At 44.7% G+C, this 22,327-nt stretch overlaps 1 protein-coding gene across 5 annotated transcripts in view; it reads right to left on the bottom strand.

Annotated features, from left to right (window-relative positions):
• Window positions 1-22,327, bottom strand: part of CHD6 (chromodomain helicase DNA binding protein 6) — a 148,404-nt gene that overhangs the window by 51,119 nt on the left and 74,958 nt on the right. For 3 of the 5 annotated variants that reach the window (XM_047771070.1, XM_047771074.1, XM_047771071.1), the window contains exons 16-20: window positions 22,250-22,303; window positions 19,135-19,330; window positions 4,208-4,372; window positions 2,487-2,666; window positions 1,330-1,440 (exon numbers count right to left, since the gene is read on the bottom strand). In XM_047771070.1, the coding sequence (XP_047627026.1) occupies window positions 1,330-1,440; window positions 2,487-2,666; window positions 4,208-4,372; window positions 19,135-19,330; window positions 22,250-22,303 (706 nt within the window). The remainder of the gene's footprint in view (window positions 1-1,329; window positions 1,441-2,486; window positions 2,667-4,207; window positions 4,373-19,134; window positions 19,331-22,249; window positions 22,304-22,327) is intronic. The other 2 variants (XM_047771072.1, XM_047771073.1) reach the window with 1 other exon arrangement.

Genomic DNA, 22,327 nt, shown 5'->3' with positions numbered 1-22,327 from the left:
GCTCTGGAGACAGCAGAGTCGGAGAATTCCATCTGCTCAACGACTTTCTGAAGATGAACACAAATTACTGCTGCTTCATGTTCTGTCTCCTACGGCACCACTAACCTTTTGTCTTTTCTGGAAAAGATCTCTCTGGCTCTGGAAACTCACCCATGCTGGGGGCTCCCCGGCTACAACCATCACTTCCTGGACTCCATCATTTCATGCTTCTCGCCCCTTCCCCTACCTCTTAGACCCAAAGCTCAGCTAAGCTCCTGAATACTCCCCTATGCAGCCCAGATAAATGTCTAGTGTCACCCCTGCTCTGATCACCTGACCCCACTCCCACCCCCTTACATGCTCTGACTGCCTCGTACTGTCTACAGGGCAAGAGGTTTTTCTTCCCCCTCCAGCCTACTGTCCTGCACAGAGTAACTTTCTGATTGCGACACTGTAAAACAGTAGACACAGGTTACTAAAGGGACCGCAGAATCCTTCTATTAGGAGAAAAGAGGGTGGATTAAGCATCCTCTGGCAACTCTAGAGAAGGGTGAAGACTAGATGCTGGGGACTGAATCAGACAGATGTACTCAGCGACTGCCTTGGGGGTCTATGGGCCCATGAGAGGTCAACACTCACTCAAGATGGAGAAAGGATATGCACAGCCCGAAGGGAGGAGACAGGGTCAGAGAAGGAGGGAAGGGGTGCCTCACAACGGGCTGGGCAGCTATCTTCACATGGTACCACCAGCTCCGCAAAGTGGGTACCAGCACCCCTTCATCCACATGCCCTCTCTAACCTCTCCGTAAGGTCAGGGGCCAAGCCCAAAGGCATTCAGCTAATTAGTGGCAGAGCCAGGGTGCAAATCTGCATTTATTCCAAGGCCATTCTCTTTCTTATGTTCAGAAGTAGAAAAATTCAAGATACTAAAAGAATGGAGGTGAACCCAACAAACTTTCCTTCATCATACTTTCCCCTCTAATATTCCTCCGAGTTAAGGTTCCTTTCATGGGAAGTGTTGAAACAGAGGTAAAAGAGTCACATGCCAAGGATGGAATACTGGCTTCGGTCAGAAGGCTGACCCTGACCTTTTTGGTCAGTTTCAGTTATAATTATCTTTGTCGAATCTCCCAGACACTCAGCAGATTGTATGCCCCATTAGGTCACTTTAAATTATAACAGTTAACATTTATCAAGATCTAAGAGTCCGGCATGCTTTAAAGTGGGTTATACATGGCATCTCATTTAAGAACTAAGGCTCAGGAGTAAATGATGATTTGAGCTAGGAATTATGGTCCCAAAAGACATCAATGAAATGTTCAGTGAAATAAAATATTCTCAATGCTGTACCTTTTCACTCTTTGCTTCAGTGTCCAGTTCAGCTATTTTAGCCCATTTCTGCCAAAAGTTTGGGTCATCTAAGGAAATATCCGTTCTGTTTCCTGAAGCCACAAAGCTAGCCTGTGAAGAAGAACCAATAAACTGTGCTTTAACACAGAAGAAATCACTTAAACACTTGTGTGACCTCACACATACAGAGACTCAGGTATAGGAACTACATGTATTCAAAATCAAAACCCCTAACGGAGCCTCCAAATGAAAGCGAAAATTTCAAAGCTATTCCTTTAAAATTCTATTTTAAAGGCTGGGTGAAGAAATTACAGTTTCAACCTACAGGATCACTTTTTGTAACTTGAACTTGGAAGCATGAGGACAACCCCTGAAGACAATGGTAACGTATGCCCAGTTGCTCATGAAAGCACTGATTCTTAAAACGTCTCTGGATATAATTTTCCTCTCAATTCACCAGTTACCACGTGTCTGCTCTGAGGAAGGCCCTGGGTTGGGCAGTACGAGGTGTACAGAGATGAGCTATACCTCTAAAGCACAAAATATCCTCCTGAAAAAGCCTCCCTTCCCCCATAAGTCATCAAACAGGTGATTTAATCCGACAGGTCACGAAGCTCACAGAGCCCATGGCCAGGGAAGCCCAAGAGTGACCTGGTCAGGGGGCTGCTAAACTGATTCTAAATCCAGTGACCTGGTGGGCAGAGGAAAGAGGCACCTAGACTAGAAACTGGGAATCTTGAGTAAAATCTCTTGTCTCATGAAATGAACAAAATGCTTGCTTGACTGAGGCATGGAGTGGTCACTGGAATTTCACTCTCTGACACCGATCAAGGAGTGCTCGGCAAGGAAACCAAGACAACAATTTGAGGGTTTGGGGTCAGTCTGTGCCAACAGTGGAGGCAAACTGCAAACCCAAGAATCCAACCTGACTGCTGAAGATCAGCTCCGAGGATTCGGAGCAGTGATTTCTTTTATTTCTGATCCATTACTCAGGCCTCTTCTAAGAACCTGCATCCTTAGAGTGCACATGGAACAGAAATGTAGCCAATCTCAAGGTTTTGTATTTAGAGAAACAGGAGCCTGGCTAATGAGAGTCAAAGAAGAGAGGATATTCTTTCACAGCCACCCCCGTGGGCTCTGCAGAGAAGGCTCTATACCTTGGCGAAAGTGGATCCTTTGCCTTCAGACTGGATGGTGATGGTGTGTGTTCGCCTCTGCAGAATCTGGTCTATGTCTTCTTCACAGAACTTGGAGCCTTCGTCTTCCTCGTCCATTAAGGCACCATATGCACCTTTCCGGAGCAAGTCCTCTACCTCCATTTTTGAAAGCTGCTGTACCTGGACAGGTCACCAAAGGGTACTCACAAAGTGGCAAATGCACAGGAGAAAAACAGCCTCAAATCTGACCTTCATGATTCACTACACAGTTCCTCCATAAACTGCACATCGGAAAAATAAAGACATGGACAACAAGCCTTAGAAAATGAAAACCCAGATAAAGACACTCAAGCGAACTCTGGGGGAACTCCCTTCATGGTTCAGTGGTTAACGAATCTGACCAGGATCCGTGAGGATGCAGGTTCCATCCCTGGCTTCGCTCAGGGGGTTAAGGATCCGGCACTGCCGTGAGCTGTGGTGTAGGTCGCAGACGCGGCTCGGGTCTGATGTTGCTGTGGCTGCAGCGTAGGTTGGCAGCTGTAGCTCCCATTCGACCCCTAGCCTGGGAACTTCCACATGCTGTGGGCGGGGCCCTAAAAAGCAAAAAATAAAATAAAATAAAGTAAAATAAAATAAAATAAAAAGACAGCGAGAACTCTGGGGAGGGCAGGCAGACAATCACTGGGAGCTCTGGATAAAACCCAGCACATGACCCAGGGGCCCTAACGTTCCTCAGGATATGGGTTATTATCAAATGTCACAAACCATTAAAACTATGCACCCTGAAGAGAATATATTTAATGTTTTAGTTTGAGTCTGTATCTTTAAAAACCTCCAGATGTACCAAACAAGCTAAAGAATAATGATTTATTCATTATTAAATAAATACATTAGTATTGGAAATGATGTCATTTCTTAACTAAAGAAATGCTCCCAGGCCAAGTGTGATCTTCTCAATTGCTTGTTGAAAACAGGAAATGGGAGTTCAAAACACCCTTTCCTGGTTCTAATTAAGAATCTGGTTCTCTTTATATCAATCAGAAGCGGGAATTCCGTGACTCCCAGCACTGGTAACTTGAAGTATTATACTTAGCAACATACGCATAGCTAAGAGGATGCAGAACATCCAGATGAAAGATAACCCACTTTGAAGAGAGAGATAGTCTGCTTTGTTTGCCATTAGTCTAATATGACTTAGGAATCTTGGCAACAATTTTTATCCCCTCTAGAGGGGGAAAAAAGATTTTATTAACTGCCATGTTTCAAGCTGATAATTTATTCATTCATTTATTTACCAACTATTATGCACCAAACATCTTTAATATGCCAGTCACTATTGGGGCATTGGGCGAAATAAAATAGCTCATCTTCAGGGAGCTCAAAGTCTGGAGTATGAGATGAAGCATGGTGACAACAGATAGAGTTAAGACTATTAAGATCCACTGATTTCCAAAGGGCAATGTCTAAACGTCACTGAAATGTTACTGCAGGTCAGGCAATCCAACCACCTCACTGCTCCTACAGGTTTCCTTTATGCACCTATAAAATGCAGAGACCTGACCTGGGCTACCCTCTACTGCAGGGAATTCTCCACCAAAGATATGAGGTCTGATTCCACGTAGCAAAAGGGAATCTTAAAACAGCCGTGAAAGTGAAGAATGAGAGTGGCCGGGCAGGGATAAACTCTTCTTCAGGCCCTGAAGCAGGTTCTGGGTACTCACTCCGTTGGTGCTGCCCTTTCGGTTGATGTCCTGAAGGACAGCCTTGTCCAGGCCCAGCTTCAGGCTGGCCTTGTCAAACATCTCCCGCTCGTAGGAGTTCCGAGTGATGAGGCGGTACACCTTCACGGCTTTACTCTGGCCTATCCGGTGACATCGGGCCTGGGCCTGGGCAGGAAGGAGGACCATACATGGCATGTCAGCAGATACAATGGCGGCAGCCCAAGGAACAGGGAAATGCTGCATTGCATGTGGTGTGAGTGGCTGGCTCGTATGGTTATGAGTCATGGCACTGGTTTTGGAATAGAATTCACCCAAATGCCAGCTGCCCCTTCAAGGACACTCGTTTCATTGCCTATTACTTAGTGAGTGACTGCTGTGTGCTGGGATAAAGTGATGAGAAGGACCTGGCCTCCCACCCTTCCCAGCTTGTGGTCTCAGTGCAGGAACTCATTCCAGGATGCTGGCCTGCTCTTTGGAGAAACGTCTCACAGCAAGCAGCACCACTTTTCAAGTTTTTTCATTGTACTATTGAAATTTTCACACACAGACAGAAGTAGTCTCTTTTGTCTCCCAGTCACTCTTGCTGCATCTCTGCTACGCCTCTGCCCTCCGAGATTATCATGAAGCAGACCCTAAGCATCATGTTGTCTCCTCCTCACACATTCCAATATGTATTTCTAATTATAAGGACTCTTGTAAAACATATTACCATTGCTGTACTTCAAAAAATTAATGTTAAGGACGAGTGAGTCAGTGTTCCAATTTCCCTTGCTTGTCTCATATGTACATTTCTAAGTTTGCTTGTTTGCATCAGGATCCAAATAAAGCAGATGCATTATAATTGGTTGATATGTCTCATGTCTCTTGTGGTCCTCAGGTACTCCCTGCCTTTGATCTCTCCTTTTTTCAAATACAACCGATTTGTTGAAGAGACCAAGCATCTTTTCTATGGTTTCTCACAGTCTACATTTTGCCGCCTGTTTTTTGGTGCATCTCTGAATAGGTTCACTTGTTTTCTGTATCTCCTCTATATTAGAGTTATACCTTGAGGTTAAGATTTTACTTTTGGCAAGTGTATTTCATAGGTAGTGTACAAATTTCCATCAAAAAAGCACATGACGTCTGGCTGTTTTTCTTTCAAATTGATGAGCATTGCATTACTGCAGCTGTTCCCTGTCTGGGGAACTTCCAAATGCGCTGGGTGCAGTCAAAAAAGAAAAAGAAAATGTGTTACCTTTTATTACATTGCTGTTATTATTCTTTTTTTTTTTTTTGTCTTTTTGCCATTTCTTGGGCCGCTCCTGTGGCATACGGGAGGTTTCCAGGCTAGGGATCCAATCGGAGCTGCAGCTGCCAGCCTACGCCAGAGCCACAGCAACGTGGGATCCGAGCCGTGTCCGCGACCCACACCACAGCTCACGGCAACGCCGGATCCTTAGCAAGGATCACTGAGCAAGGGCAGGGATCGAACCCGCAACCTCATGGTTCCTAGTTGGATTCGTTAACCACTGCGCCATGACGGGAACTCCCACATTGCTGTTATTATTCTTAATGCTGTTCAAATATGGTCCAAGGGAGCCTCTTCGGTTTGGCTGCTGAGTTTTTTGTTTTTTTGTTTTTTTTTTAACATGATTCAATCGAATATGGAAAAGGAGAAGACTACAATAAACTCTGGCATTATATTTGGAGGTGTCAGTATGCATTAGTTCATATATAACACATGGATAAAGATATGGAACTGCCTGTACTTAGGTTTGTACATTATAGCAAAGACCTGCAGTCTTTGACAGCTCCCTTGCTTTCTGTATGACCTGATTCACATTCCCACTGTATATTTCCTGCCCAGACCTGGGCTCGCTCATTTTTTTCAAGGAGTCCAAGAGCTTCCTTCAGTGGGAAATGGCAGTTAGAAACAGTGGTCTGGGTGCTCTAGGCATGCCCACTGCTCCGAAGCCCACTCAGTGGGCAAAAGTAGAAGTGTTTGCTGTGTGTGTGGTGTGCAGGATCATGTGCACATATGAGACCAAACACATGATGAGATCATCCTGATATTTGTAATTCAAACTTGGGACTACGGGATTTTAACTTCATTAACCACACATCTGTGTCTCTTTTTAACCATGCTGAAAAGTTCAGTCCTCAACCATGCCAGTATCATTTACTCATTTGATTGATTCCACAATATACACAATCGTCTCAGAAAAACAGTACCACTATGATCCCCCCCCCCAACATAACTATTGAAAACAATGTAAGATTTATGCCCTTACCCAGGGTCATAGCCCACTAAGCATGTATAAATTAGTGTTTTAAATACACACCTACAGATAGGTTTTTTTTTCACAGTGGCAGGATCTGCAGTTCCAGAAACACTTTTTCTTTTTTTTTTTTTTGTCTTTTTTGGGGCCATACCCGTGGCATACGGAGGTTCCCAGGCTAGGGGTAGAATTGGAGCTGAAGCCACTGGCCTACACCACAGCCACAGCAACGTCAGACCCAAGCTGTGTCTTCGACCTACACCACAGCTCATGGCAATACCAGATCCTTAACCCGCTGAGCGAAGCCAGGGATTGGCCTTGCATCCTCATGGATACTAGTCAGATTTGTTTTCGATGAGCCACCACAGGAACTCCTAGAACACTTTTTGTGTAATCCAGGATTGAGCAAATGAATAAACACACTGAAGGTAAGAGGAGTCAGGGTTTTCACTGTTGAAGAAGGAAGTTACAAATATGGAAAGAAGAAAAACTAGACTAACAGCGGTGTTAGAATGGATTGGAAGTACCAGTGGTTAGGGCACAGGTGTGTTTATAATCACGCATACATACAGACACAGAAATAGATATAGCTATGTGTGTATTTATGTTTATACGTTTCTGTTAACACATGTGTGTATATACACACATACACATATGAATGTATGTTTTTACATATGAATATTGAGATTCCCTGTGTATGTATTCTAGCTATATCCACTGAGAGGGCTTAGGAGCAAAAGCATGCCAGCAGCAGAGAACATAGAGCAGCACTCAGATCTGGGTTTCTGATTTCCATTTTCCATAAGAAAGAATAAGACATGTTAGAGAAATGATTAATTCAAAGGCCAGGGTAGTCAAAGTAGAGGATGAGCATAAGACTGTGCCAGAACGTCAGGAAGTACTCAAAGAATGATGGAGACACCTCAAAACAACAACTCAAACTTGAAGAGGTTTCCGCTGGCTGGGTCCAGAATTACCTGAACATCCAAATAAACAGAGTAATGGAACATAACCTACTGAATAAAAGAAGAACCAATGAGTACATAGTAACACAAATAAACTAATGGGAGGAAAGGGGAAACTAAACTCTTCCTTATAGTAGAAAGTAAATAATAAAGAGTTAGAAAATCACCACTCTGCAACCCTCTCAGTGATGACTGATCCAGGCAAATATGATTAATGGAAACTAAAACCAGTGGGTGAAACTCTGATGAGGGAAAGAATATTTACAAAGTCGCAAGGTATCTCTCCAAATTTCCTTATTAATTTCAAAGGGAAAAACAGCAACTTCATAGTGGAGAAATCTGGCATATACCACTAACTAAGCTCAAAGTGCTTATTATCAACAAATGGACGTCATGTTCCTCTTGATGTGATACATTAAGGAGGACCCATCACTTTGCAGAATGACTAAACCTGAACCCAATCTTGTGGAAATACAAATACAAAACAAGCGACAATCTATAAAACCACCAGCCTGTACTTCTCAAAGACATCAAGGTCATGAAAGAAAAAGAAAGATCAAGGGGTTGATCCATTACAGGAGACCAAAGAGATTGAGAACTGAAGGCAGTGGGTGATCCTGGTTTGCATCTGAGGACTAGGGGACTAAGAGCTATTGAGGATGTTTAAGGAAATGACAAAATCTGAATGTGGACTGTGGACTGGATACATATTCTTATGTCTTGATTCTGAGAACTGAACCATGGTTATATTAGGACTTGTATATATTATTAGGTTATATATGTATTCCTTGCTCTCAGGAAGTACACACTAAAGCACTTAGGGGACTACTTACTCTCAAATGGCCCAGAGAGAAAGGGGTGTGTGTGGGTGTGGGTATGTATTTATACATATATACTCAGACAGGAGAGAGAGCTAGAAAGGGTAAAAATGATAAAGTAAATGAGGCAAAGTGTACAAAGTTGGTGAATTTGGATAAACGGTATATTGGAGCTGCAAACTAAAATTATATCACAATGAAGATATTAAAAAATTACACACAGCTGATATTTGAAATAATTTCTCTCTTGGGGTTATGCGTCCATTTCACATACACCTAGATTCAACTGTTTCCTTTTGCTTTTGAGTTTTAGGGATTGATTTTTCCCACATTAATTTAACCAGAATGAAAGGGGTGGGAAAGAAAAAAACTAAACTCAAGTAACTTTGGAAAATGACATTTTGATCATGGACTTTAAGACTGATGATCTAAAAAATGCTTTAGTATAGTATTCTATACACCGATGAATTTATTTTTCACAGAATGTGGGTTAGTAATTCTAAAACTTTTTTATGTATATACTAAGACTGAACAAATGAAAACATATACTGTGTTATAATAACAAGACCCAGACTTCTCATAGCCAGACAAAGGAGGTACATATACAGAAGAAATGAGAAGGCCAGAAGGACCCTTGTGGTGTTGAACTGGTATCAGAAGTCTCACTACGGAGGCATGGATGTGGCATAAACGCAGATATGCAGTACGAGCAACTGTGTGACATGGACACACATATATTTACGAGTTCTGTCCACTCAGGGAGTTTAGAGGCAGTTATCCTCCAGCAGCAGTGGGCACACCCAGTAGCCAGACCTTGGTTTCTAAATGCCACTCTCAACTGAAAGGAACCAGTGAGCCTTGGAGAAGTCGTCAATTCCATGGCTTGGCAGGGAAAAAAGAACATGAACCTGAATGTCTCATAGTGCCAGAGTGTAAGGAAGTGCTCAAAACTGATGGGAGCATGTCAAAGGGACAGAAGAGCCAACCTGAAAGGCATTCCAATGACCAAATCCGAACAGCAAAGTAAACAATGAGAGTAATGGATTATAACCCATAAAATAAAATAAATATCCAGGAGTATATACTAACGTAGATAATAAATAAATGAGGGACAAAGGACAGCTGTTCTTTACAGTGGGATTCCAATTCATAAATGTAGAAGGAATGACTGAAATAGAAAATTATCATTAGCTGAACACTGTGGTAGCAAGAACCACTGATGGATGCTAACTAACACTAATAGGCAAAAGTATGATACGAAACAGGTACTTACAGCACCTCAAAATATCTCCTCCCAAGGTACTGACAAAGTTTAAAGGCAAAAATAGTTATCTTATAGAGGAGGAACCTGGCAGACACCACCTCAACCAAGTAATCAAGATTAATATCACGAGGAATAAGACATACTGACATCATATACCCCATGAGAAGGATATAACATTACTTCTCTGATATTCTTGCCCCAAATGCATAAAACCTGGTCATGAGACAAGCATCAGGCAAACAAAGTGAGAAACATTCTACAAAACAGCTGGTCAGTACCCTTCAAAGGTGTCGAGGTCACAAAAGACAAGGGGAGATAGGAGCTGTCACAGACTGGAAAAGCCTAAGGAGTCTTCTAAGAGAAATGAGAGACCCTGAACTGGATCCCAGGCCAGAAAAACAACATCTGTAGGAAACTGAAGGAGTATGAACAGGATCTATAGATCAGAGTGTCGTGTCGATGTTTCCGTACCATTCTGGTTCCCGTAATTATACAATGGCTATAAAGTGTTACCATTAAGGGAAACTGGGCAAAGGATCCTAGAACTCTGCACTATTTTTCAACTTTTAAAAAGTTTTAAGTGATTTCAGAATAACAAGTTTTAAAATATTGTTTTACAATGGTGTAAAATATTTAGGATCGTTCCAAAGTCAAAAAATACAAACAGGCATATTCAGAAAAACTAGCTTCTACTCCTATTACTTCCTTGTTTCCTCACCATCTGCCTGAATAAGTAACCGTTTTAAATGAAGGCTTTTGTTTCCGGGGTTGGGGAGGGGAGACAAGTGACAGACATAGGCACCCAGCCTCTTTAAATAAATGCTAACATACTATACAAATTTTTCCTACCCAACAATATATTCAGGAGATGATTCCACAGCAGTATGTAGAGATATCGCTCATTCTCTCTTATCAACCAAGTTGTTCAGTTTTTGGCTATTTTTTTTTCTTTTTCTTTTTTCTTTCTTTTTCTTTTCTTTTTTTTTAGGGCTGCATGCCTCAGCTCCCAGGCTAGGGGTCGAATCGGAGCTGTAGCTGCAGGCCTACACCACAGCCACAGCAATGCCAGATCCAAGCTGCACCTGTGACCTACACCACAGCTCATGGCAGCACTGGATCCTTATTAATCCACTGGGAGAGTCCAAGAATCGAACCTGTGTCCTCGTGATACTAGCCAGATTTGCTTCCCCTGAGCCATGACAGGAACTCCATTTTTTGGCTGTTATAATTAGTTGCCACACCTTCTTTTACTATCTTTAATGGTAGGACTTCTCTATTATTAGAAGAAAATCCAGTGGGTAGTTCTGATAAACAAAGGAAGTGATCAAGGTAAGTAACATGGATTGTGGAACCTATAAAGCAGCGACAGTAGGTGGCAATTAGGTACTGACACTGATTTTCTTCTTTTGGCTTATCTGGTGTTGAGGGCAAATTACAAGAGAGACTTTAAGAAATGTCCAGAGTAAAAGTCTAATAGCGGAGAGCTGCCGACACCACTACCTTACCACTCCCTTGAAATCCACATCCCCACTTGTTCTCAATACCAGAACCCTGATTCTTATACGAGGGCAGCAACGTATTCAACTGAAACCATCTCCAGCCTCCCAGGGCTGGCAAGGTAATACAGTTCCCAACAGTGACATGGACGAGCAGCTCCAGGGCTATCCTGAGGCCCTCTGCTCTCCTGAAAAGAGCATCATGCCTGCCTTCCTTATTTTTCCCACCTGGGGTCTGATGTATCTGTCTTGGAACCAAGAGAATTTGTAAAGCACACTCACGGAGGACAGTGGAGCAGAAAGACAGAAGGAACCTGAGACTCTCATGAAACTGGGAAGCCACCTCACTAGTCCAGGGACACCTATCTCTGGACTTCCCATTAGGTGAGAAAAACCAACCTCTGCTGGGGGTGGGGGTGAGCGGGGGTCACAAGCAGCCAAATGGTCCCAGGAGGAAATCCCATTGTGGCTCAGCAGTTAATGAACCCGACCAGCATCCATGAGGATGCAGGTCCGATCCCTGGCCTTGCTCAGTGGGTTAAGGATCTGGCGTTGCCCTGAGCTGTGGTGTAGGTTGTAGATGTGGCTTGGATCTGGCGTTGCTGTGGCTGTGGTGTGGGCCGGCAGCTGCAGCTCCAATTCAGCCCCTAGCCTGGGAACCTCCATATGCCTAAAATAAATGAATAAATAAATAAAAAACACATGGTCCCAGGAGATAAACATACACTCTGCCAAGATGACTTACCTGAAGGATAAAAGGATGAGTCCTGCCACATTTAAGACAGTCCTCATTTTACAGTCAAATCTCAGTTAGTCATATATTCATTATTTCCTAACCTGAACTCACACACACACAAATGTCGTAGGGAGAGGAACATTCAGAACTAAGGCGGCAACTGAGATGAAGTCCAAACAAGACACGTGAGCCAATGTATAAACACAACCTCTGGACTCAGGCCACAAGCAGGCTGTGGGGTGCCCCCCCACCCCTGGCCCCGGCCCCCAGCCAGGGGGAATTACAGAGCTCCTATGCTCTCTCACATGACTTGTAGGCACATAGTTTCTTCTTTACTTTTTAATACACTGGAGGTGAACAAAAGACTATGAGAAACAAATAGTAATATCCAGAAAACCTTTGAGAAACAGGTACAGATTCCCAGTGAGTGCAATGGGAAGCAACAGGAAGTATCCAAGCAGTGACAGACTTCCAACTGAGTCCAGCCCTCAATTCAGAACTGTCAGGTCTAAGCCCAGATGTTGGCAAAAACCTACACCATGTCTTTACAATCATGTGAAAATTAAACAGCCGGTACAAAGAACCAGGCATAACCTTGACTCCTCTCCTGACTCTTACACCACTTTTTCAAAGGATTAGCTCTTCTACTACATTTTAAAGGTACATTTCCTTTAAGAGGTTAAAACACCATTTGTACCTCAGCGAAAATCTACAGAGTCAGTGAGATGAAAAAAATTATCTAGGAGTTCCTGCTGTGGCTCAGTGTTAAGAACCTGATACCGTGTCTGTGAGGATGCAGGTTTGATCCCTGGCCTTGCTTTATGGGTTAAGGATCCAGCATTGCCGCAAGCTGTGGCATTGGTCACAGATGCAGCTCGGATTTGGCATTACTGTGGCCATGTCATAGGCCTCGGATGCAGCTCTGATTCAACCCCTAGCCTGGGAACTTCCATAAACCACAGGTGTGGTCATAAAAAGAAAAAAAAAAATTACCTATAGCCCTACCTGAATCCAACCACTTCTAGCATGCTAGCATAGTTTCCCAGTTCGTTTTCTCTGCACAAGTATTTTACTTCAAGCCCAGCAATTTTACATCTCTCCTGTGTCGAAGGGTCTGTACCCGCAGGCCACCTCCTCATGTAGAAGAGGGATCAGGGGCTCTCAATGCAGCTAAGTCGGGGGACAGTGGGAAGCTACCCTCCCTCAACCATCTCCTTCAAAGGCCAACTTTGGCATCTGGGACGTCCAGCTCCACATTTAGTCCTGGGGGAAAGGTATCTTCGCCTCTTACCATCTAACACTTCTGGGAAAGGGCGCAGAATCTGCTCCTTGCACTGTATTTCCACAGTGTGACTCAAAAGTCCTGAGTACTTTTGTTTCCCCAGGGCCTGGTCTGCTGTCTGGGGCTCAGTAAATCTGTCAGGAAGTCAGTCACGGGCTGGCTGAGAACAGGAAGGAGTGAACAGCATGGGCAAAGGGAAATGGAACAGAGAGTGAGAAACAGAGGGGCCGATGCTGTACATAAGCCCCGTCCCACATGCTTCAGATGTGCTACCGACGCTCATTCCCACTCCAGGCAGACACACTTTCTGCTCCCCGTCTGGAACCTTCTTCCTACTGACTCCATAGCTTAAGATCCCTCCCCATCACGTCGGTCTCTGCCTAGATGTCACCCTGTTAAAGAAGCCTTCCTCGACCACCCTCTAAATCAGGGTGCCCAATCCGTCTTATCCTCTTACTCTGCTTTACTTCTCACAGAATCACTGCTGTCTGGGGTGATCTCACTCACTTTTCCTTGTTTATTGTCTTCCTCCCCCACTGAAATGAAGGGTCCACGAGAGCACAAACCATGGGTCTCACTCACTGCTGCGTCTCCAGCACTTTGAACAGCGCTCGACACATTCATTCGCTGAATGCCGGGGCCACATCATGGAGTGAGCAGTCACAGAGTCTTACTTTCTTCCAGCAGCGAAGAGTAACTCAACAGTTTAGTCCTCCGAGCTCCAGGTGTACATGCCCCCAAGGAACAGGCAGAGCTAGGAGATGGTGGTGGCAGGGGAAGTGGCACGTCTCCTTTCTCAGAGCAGAGTGTGCTGGGTTCCCTCCTCCCCTCCAGAATCCTCTGCACAGGCATTCTGAATTCTCCCTCAGGACATTATCCACAGGAGGGAGAGGAGCTAGCAGCCCTCCCACTGTTGCCTAGTGGCCTCTGCTATCCCCTCAGGCCACCCTACACTCAGAGATGGCAACAGGGGTGGCTTCCTCTGAGAGGGAAGTAAGAGACCAGTTTTTCACTGCTCTTCTCCCTTCTCAGGCTACTGTCAGCACCCTCTGCCATTTCTTGGCCTCAGGAGTTACAGGTACTACAGGACATCTACACAAAGCCTGCTGCAGCTGACGGTCTAGGACTGAATCACAGCTGAGCCTCTGGAGGAAGGCAAAGCTTGATTTTTTCACACCCTTTGACGCTGACACAGATGTGCAAGGTGTGAGAGACAACACAGGACTCCCTTGATGCCTCCAGGGAGCTCTCCCTCATAAAGGGACCCTAGGTTGGTTTACCCACAGCCTACACAGCAAGACAGTGTTGTGGAGGTCCTGTAGCATCACCTTTCTTCGTTGTCCCTAAACAGTGCCCAGTTCCTGTCCTGGATCCTCTGGAACCTGTGCCTTCACTCTTCTGGAGAGGGGAGGAGGATCTGGGAAGGGCTGATGGAGTAGATACCAGAGCGGGACACCTAGTTCTCTGTCCTCTTGCTTCAGGACGGACCGGCTGCTCCCAGGCAGGGACACCGCAGGGTCTCTCCATCCCCCTCCCTCTCTGCTCCAAAGGAAGGACTGACCTGATCAGTGAAAGCAGGACACCTGGTCTGAGCTCCCGCAGACTCATCCCTCCCCTTGTCCCTCCTCTTGCGGAGGGTAGGGAGTCCCCCTCTGTTACCGCAGGCTTCCTAGAACAGCCTCTGCCAGCAGATGACTGCCAGCAGTTCTGAGTGGGCAAGGCTGAGGGTGTGCCTGTGCAGGAGTCCAAGGGAGGCTAATTCTGGGTATAGGTCAAGCTATCTGCTAATCCACCATCACAGTTTATTAAAGCCGATGCTTTGATCCTTTGCATTCCTGTGTCTATTTCTTAATTGGTTCGGATTGAGGCATGGGAGAGGAAATGTAATTATTAGACTCGGATTCTAACAAGCCCGAAGAAAACAGAGGATGAGTCAATGTCATTTGTTTTATGAAGACTTAGATTTTTAAAATACATGTATATTTCTCTAGCCAAGTCCTAAGCCTCTCTTAATCTTGTCCCCAAAGGACAGAGAACTCCAGCAAAATGATCAGAAGGCTGAATGAATGAACTTTAAAAAGCACCAGAAAAGGTAACACTGCTGACCTGCAGCTGACTTTCAGGGCGGAGCTCTGTTCCACAGCCAGAGCTGGCTTGTCTGCAGGCCTGCCTCAGAGACTGGGCCTACTCAGCCGTGCCCAGCCTCCCCCGAATATGGGCGGCTTCCCTGTTGAGGCTCTGAGGGGGTTTGCCCAGGATCCAGCAAGAAGCACTGTCCTGGCCGTGTCCCTGCTTCCCCAGGCGGTCCCAACTCCAAATAAGCATGGACTGAATCAGATCTGTCCAGGCTGCTTGCGATCAGAGTGAGCACTTAATTTTCCACCATCTGAACTCGACCTCAGGCGCTATGGGAAAACTCCACCAGGATAAAGGTAAGACTATGTTCATGATGGGACTCGCCTTCTGTGGCCCTGATGTTGAAGCAGATAATATGTGCTTCAATCCACTCACAGACGAATGTGCTATGCCAGGCCCAATTTCCAAAGAAGATATGGGCATCTTCCATCAAAACAGGAGTTGTGGTTCTTCAATAACCACGAAGAATCACAGAGGACTGAAAGTCTTGGCTGGTTACCAAAAAATTAGCATATGTGCATATGTGTGAAAGGCTGTGTGTAAGTCAGCCTGACCTAAGCAACTGCTGAGGACAGTACCAGGCAACGGGTCTGGTTAAGTTTTCTGCTGTTAGGGACAGGAATGCAGTTCACCAACTTTCACAGCTGATTCGGCTGCAGTCTTCTGCACCATGTAATGGTCTCAGGGCCCTAGCCTCCAGACTCTGTCTTCTATATCACGTTCACGGCACATGGTGAAGGAGGGGCAATTGCCGGGGAAAGTGTGTGCTTGGTGGGGAGTCCAGCCCTCGTGCTCGCCTCCCCACAGAACCTTGCTCCATCTCCGTGGACAACTCTGAACAGCTCACAAATTCCACTCCACCATAACCGCAGATCCAATTCCCTGCCCTAAAATTATTCTATTCTTCCTAATTCTTTCATTTCTACCTAGTCTAGTCAGACATCTCAAAAATAAAGGAGTTCTCTTTAGGGCTGCACCTATAGCATATGCAGATTCCCAGGCTAGGGGTTGAATCGGAGCTGCAGCCACCAGCCCACACCACAGCCATAGCAACACCAGATCCTTAACCCAATGAGCAAGGCCAGGGATTGAAGCTGTGTCCCTGTGGATGCTAGTCAGATTTGTTTCCACTAAGCCACAATGGGAACTCCTCAATTTTACACTTTTATTTGAAAAAATAAACATATATAAAAAGAATTCACACAAAAAATTAAGAGCTATCACTTTCTTAATCATTGAAACATTTTAGAATAAGTTCAAATATATATCTCACAGAGTTATATATTTGGAAAAGCTTTTTTTTCCCTGAAGTTAGGGCAAAAACAAAGTAAAAATAAATAAATAAATAAATAAATAAATAAATAAATAAATAAATAAAATAAAGGAGTTCTAAGTTACAAAGCCATAAATAAAAATAACCCCAAAAGCAGCCAGTCTGGAAGCCCAAAAGATGAGGAGCTCTAACTCTAACTTGGACCTGGGGCTGCCATTATCACGGCCACTGCCACTCCTTTTTCTTCTGCTATGTTCTTGGTACAGGTGCCCACCCTGACTCACTCCGAGGGCTGATGGTCTATGTTTCTCCACTGAGGCTGAGCACTAGAGGAAGTGCAGAAACCGACTCAGTACAAAACCCTCACACCATCCCACTTCAGCCTGGACTTCACTGCTACTCCCCTGTTTATCTCCTGCCAGTCCCCTAGCAGCAGGCATTAAAATTAACACAATGTTGTGAATCCACTATACTCCAATAAAATAAACCAACCAACCAACCATTCATTCCCAGGCTTCTCCCCTTCCCTCAGACCCTAATTCTGGGCAGCCCCGCCCCCCCATCTGGCTGGTACACGTAAAACTCGATGACCTTGGATGACTTCACCTTCTCCTTCAGGATTCTCATTCTTTCTTTCCATTTCTTGGCACTGCACCTACTCAACGTCTAGATTTCACTAGGGGAAGCGTGATGATTCCAAAATCCGTGCCTCTGGCCTTGACCTGTGTCTAAATGCCAGCCCCACATTTCCAACTTTCCTCCTGGGAATTCCTTCAGGCATGCCCAGCAAACATGGCATCCAAATGGCCACCCAATTTTAGTTTCTCGTACCACCACCGTCTCGGGTAACAAGCCTCAGAGTCAGGTGAGCACTGCCAAAGAGCACAGAACTTTACAGCTGTCAGGAACTTGTGACTTAACACACCATCTGCAGAAGGGCTGGCCAGCATCTTCTACAACAGCAAATATTCCACATGTTGTGGGCTATGGTCTCTGCTGCAACTCTCACCTCTGCCACTGTGACAGGAAAGCAGCTGGAGATAATATGTGGACAAAGGGGTGTGGTTGGGTTCCAATAAAACTATTTAAAGATCGGGGGTGATCAGGGGGTAAGCCCATCGGCAGTAGCTTCCCAACCCCTGATCTCCATCACTCTCCTAATTAGTTTCTTCCTGGTGACTTGATCAGCTATTAGTTTCTCCTTATTATTATTACTCTGGTGTTGAGTGTACACCAATTCCTTTAAAAATTAGTTACTCATTATATCTAGCAACTCATCTTTGACCCAAATATCCCATTACCAGCAGAAAGGTCTGATGGTGAGCTAGTCACAGCCACTGATTTTTCAAGCTGGATTTTGAACACAGTGCCACAGAATTTGCTTTAAAATGGTATTTTTCCCTGAGTTTTACCCATCTGTCACCAATATACTAATTTAGAGCACTAGTTTTTCAACTAGTAGACAGTTTTTGTCAAATATAATGTTATTTGGAAACTTGTTAAACGAAAAAGACAAAGCAGAATGAGTCTATGGGATGTGGTGGGCAGGGAAGAAGCCCGGACACCCATCACCTTAGCTCCCTTCCCTGCACCCCTGCCCTGGCAGCATCCCCGAACACCTCCTCAGTTCTGTGAAACAGCAGGCTTCAGACTTCTCTCATCAATCACTTGTATCATGACAAAGGTTCTGAGGCCCCCATAGCCCACTCGCACTCTGAGTGTTAGCAGATATCCTAAGCTCCAATACACTCTTGGAATGAAGCTCATCATTAATAATAATGGATGCAAATCTGTATTCTAAAGTAGCCTTTTTGACAAGTTAGAATCTTTTGGATTTTTTTTCCCCCTTGGCTGTGCCTGCGGCATGTGGAAGTTCCCCGGCCAGAGACTGAACCTGTGTCACAGCAGCGACCCCAGCCACAGCAGTGACAACGGCAGATCCTTAACCCGCTGCGCCACACAGGAACTCCCTGGACTGACTGATTGTGCAATCGGGCAGGCATGTCATTGTTTTTACTTTCAAACTGGGTTGATGAGGAATTCTGAACCAGAAGTTTCAGGTCTGTCATTTCTTTGTTTATGTCTGCTTTTAACATATATTAACTCCAATCTCTGCAATAATCTTTCAAAGCTACTGTTTTTCAGTTTGGTTAAAGCTAGCAAATTTAACCTGCAAATATACCTAACTGGGCACAAGTTCACTCTAATGTGCTGCATTAAGTGGAGAGCAGACAAACTTGTAAGGCGGCCTCAGTCACCCCCACCACACCAGGGGACTTCCCCTCTCTTCTGGGTCATCTCATGTTCTGTGTGACTTATACCCAACGCACAAACAAAGTGAGTGAAAATGCCAGAATCAATCCATATACTGAGAACTAGAGAATTAGTCAGGCTTAGTCTCTTTCTTTATATCTGATAATAACAATAAATTATAGTTCTCATCTACATTTGGAGGCTGCCACTGTGAAATTCCATTAGATTTACAGTAAAGGAAAGATCCACTCTGATTATCGGGAAGGCTTGATGTTTACTTCTTATTCGGTTGTACCCGCTGACCGGGGCCCTGAGCCTGCCATCTGGCCAACACCACAGCAATAACATGAGCATGGCAGACACTCTCTGTAGCCAAGCCGGGCCCTGTCATGATGTTCTTGGATTGAGGGACAGCTAAGGCAAACAGCAATCATCCTAATGGTTACCTGCAAGTCATTTTGTGGGTTCCAGTCTGAATCAAATATGATGCAGGTATCGGCAGCTGTGAGATTGATCCCCAGGCCTCCCGCTCGGGTGCACAGAAGAAAGACAAAGCGGTCTGAGTCTGGCTTACAGAACCGGTCGATGGCTGCCTGGCGCAGGTTTCCCCGTACTCGCCCATCAATTCGCTCATAGGTGTATCTGAGGGGACCCAAACGAACGAAAGCCCAGGTGTTAATCATGACTTCAGTGGAGAACAGGAAACAACGCAGGGAGCTGTTGACGGATGGCCTTATACCCCTCACCTCTAAATATGGACCAAATGCTAGCAGTCTAGACGGAATCCCCCCTCTACGTACGCGGCAGGGCGGACACCTAAAACTGCACTGCAAAATATCCCCCCTCTCAAAACAAACAAAAACCAAACCAAAACAAAAAAACCAGCTACAAACTAAGGAAGAGGAGAGGACCTGTAAACAGAAAATATCGACCCCCACTGCCCAGGCAACTTACTCTCAAGTTTTTCCCCGTTTTCTTGCACTGAATCTAATCATAAGACCAGGGAAAAGCAAATAAAAGCCTCAACTATCTACTTTCGGTAAAGCTCATAACACAGAATCAGAGTTCAAATCAGGCTCCATCTATTTTTGAATAAGCTGAAAATGGGAAGAAGACTATCCTTACAGGCAGTCTTTCTATGTCTGAGTTGGTCCTTTCCAGCCTAACACTAGTTCCTCAAAAGCTTTAGAGGTAGACAGCAAAACCTCCAAGTTTACAGCTGAATTCAAGGTCTTCTGGACAATACATTTCCAAGCAAGTAGGGAGCAATCACAAGAAAGGTTTCTGCGCAGTGCTGGCTTGGTGAGAATCCAGAATTTTTAGAGGAAGATAAAGCGATGAAGCAAAGCTGGATGTCATTAAGAAGACGTACCTCAGTGGACAGTTAAGAAAGAAGGGAGGAAGGCATGACGGAGGAGAAGGTAAAAGAAAAGAGAACAGGAAATGAAACTGCTACAGGAGCCTATTACCATCTGTCCCTCCAATGAGAAAACACAGAAGGCACCTTTATGATGGCAATCCTGTAATTAGCACAGAATTAAATCAGACGACCAATCCGGAAGGCTGCTGAGTCTTACTCCCTAATCTTTGCATGCCCCTCGCCCCACCCCCAACAAAAAACAAATTAATAAGGGGATGTTATCCTGGGCCCAATCTCAACCAAAAAGTGAGCACTGGTTGGTAAAGCAGAAGTAACAGGACCCACATGAGAAAAGGACCAAGTCACCCTGGACCCCCTAATGGCCAAGAATACAAATCCTGACAAAAACCTCAGCAGCCCAGAATCCGGAAGTCAGATCTCTAAAAATTCAGATAAACAACTAGTAAGAGCCTAAGGATAGATTCTCTAGAAGATGACTCTGGATGGGGGTGAATCTAGATAATTAAATCTGGCAATATAATCCTGACTTCCTTGAGGAAAAGAAAAATCCACATGAACAAATCACCCAAGGAAACACAGGCAGGGACACCAGACCAGCTCAGGCTCATAAGGGCCATGTACGAAGCCAACAACCAAAGCTGATAAGACTGTCTTGCCTTTCGAAGGCTACAGGGCACCCGCACCTGGAATTATTACTGCAGATTTTTCATTTCTTCTTTTCTAATGCAATACATGATACCAAGTGGCAAATAAAACCAGTGATGGTGACAGGACTGTCATGAAGGCAGACTAAGAAAATTTTGTGTCATAAGCTAAAGGCTAAGGGTCATATGTTGAATTCCATAACACTGCGAAGCAATTAGCTTTAATTGTCATTATTTTTAATAAGAGCCACAGCAATATTAGCAACAAGTTCTTAAGTGTCACACTCTGTGCCAGCCACTGTGATACATGCTATGTATCATCATCACATTCACTTCTCACAATAATCCTACGAGGTAGTTCCCCCTTTTACACCTGAGAAAACCTCAAAAACAAAAGCGAAACAAAAAACCCTCACCAGCAAAAATAATTTGTGCAGTCACCTAGCTGGTAAGTGAGATCCATTTGACTCAAAGTTCACACTCTTAACCAGCTGGCTGTGTGGCCTTCATATCGTACCCTACATTTCAATGCAGTAGAAAGACTTTCCTAAAAACTTAAAAGAGAAAAGTAAAGGTAAATAAGAGACACTGGTAAACCTAGGACACCTGTAACTCTAGTAGGAGGTGAGAACGGAAACGGATCAGTGCACCGAGCATCTGTACTGAGTTATTCCCAGAAGTTTGGCCACGTATGTGATGCAGTGGGAGCAGCACAGGATCTGGAGTCATAAGACAGGGTTGAGATTCAATTAAACAATAGCTGCTACCACCCCACCACCACACATGTGAGCAATTAGCGCTGTAGGCACAGGGGACTCAGTATTCTTTGACAAGATACCCCTAAACCGTCAGAGAGGAGCCAGATGCCCATGGATCTGAGTGAGACAGGGAATACACCTAGTGTTGAGGAGGAGGAGAAACCAATAAATAGCGATGATATAGCTTGGCAACCATCTAGGGAAATAACTCCCATAAAATTAGATAGTGTTTGGCCAGCTATACTAGAACATACTCTGAGAAACTGTGCAGGATGACTGGAACGTCAATCCTCATTTCTAGCACTTACTCGGTTTTGAGGGAGGGCCTTCAAAGAACGCAAAACTAAAATAAAAAGCCAGTGATTTGACAGTGCATTTAAAGCTGTTCCTCACTCCCCTCGCTTCTGAGCCAGATCCTCTGGCTATGCCCTCACCCCTGTATGGGGATGGCATGAAATTAAATGGGACCCAAACCAAACTGACAGCTGGTATGGCAACAAGGCTCAAGAACAAAGAAAATCTTGAGGGCTAGTAAGTCTGAATGAGGAAATCAGACATCATGAAATTTTCCACACCAAACGTCAGTGTAGCAATTAACCCTGTGTCAACTGTATTCTGAACAGAATCCCTAGGAGTTGATGTGGTTCACTGAAATGTAGTTCTGAGTCACTGTCAAATATCAACGAGAAGCAGGTGGCACTCTGGAAAACCTCTGGGTGCTTTGGTGGGGAGGGCGGGGGTGAAATGACACGTTTTTGGCACAACAGGAGATGCTGACCTCACAAGGCCTGAAGGGAAATGAACAAACTTCTTGTCTCCCAGCAATAACCAGCTGGAAAACATAAAGAGTAGGGGA

The sequence above is a fragment of the Phacochoerus africanus genome, chromosome 3 (assembly GCF_016906955.1).
Source record: "Phacochoerus africanus isolate WHEZ1 chromosome 3, ROS_Pafr_v1, whole genome shotgun sequence".
In the NCBI taxonomy this organism is placed as follows: Eukaryota; Metazoa; Chordata; class Mammalia; order Artiodactyla; family Suidae; genus Phacochoerus; species Phacochoerus africanus.
Note: the sequence above shows the minus strand (reverse complement) of the source record. Positions and strands in the feature narration are given on the sequence as shown.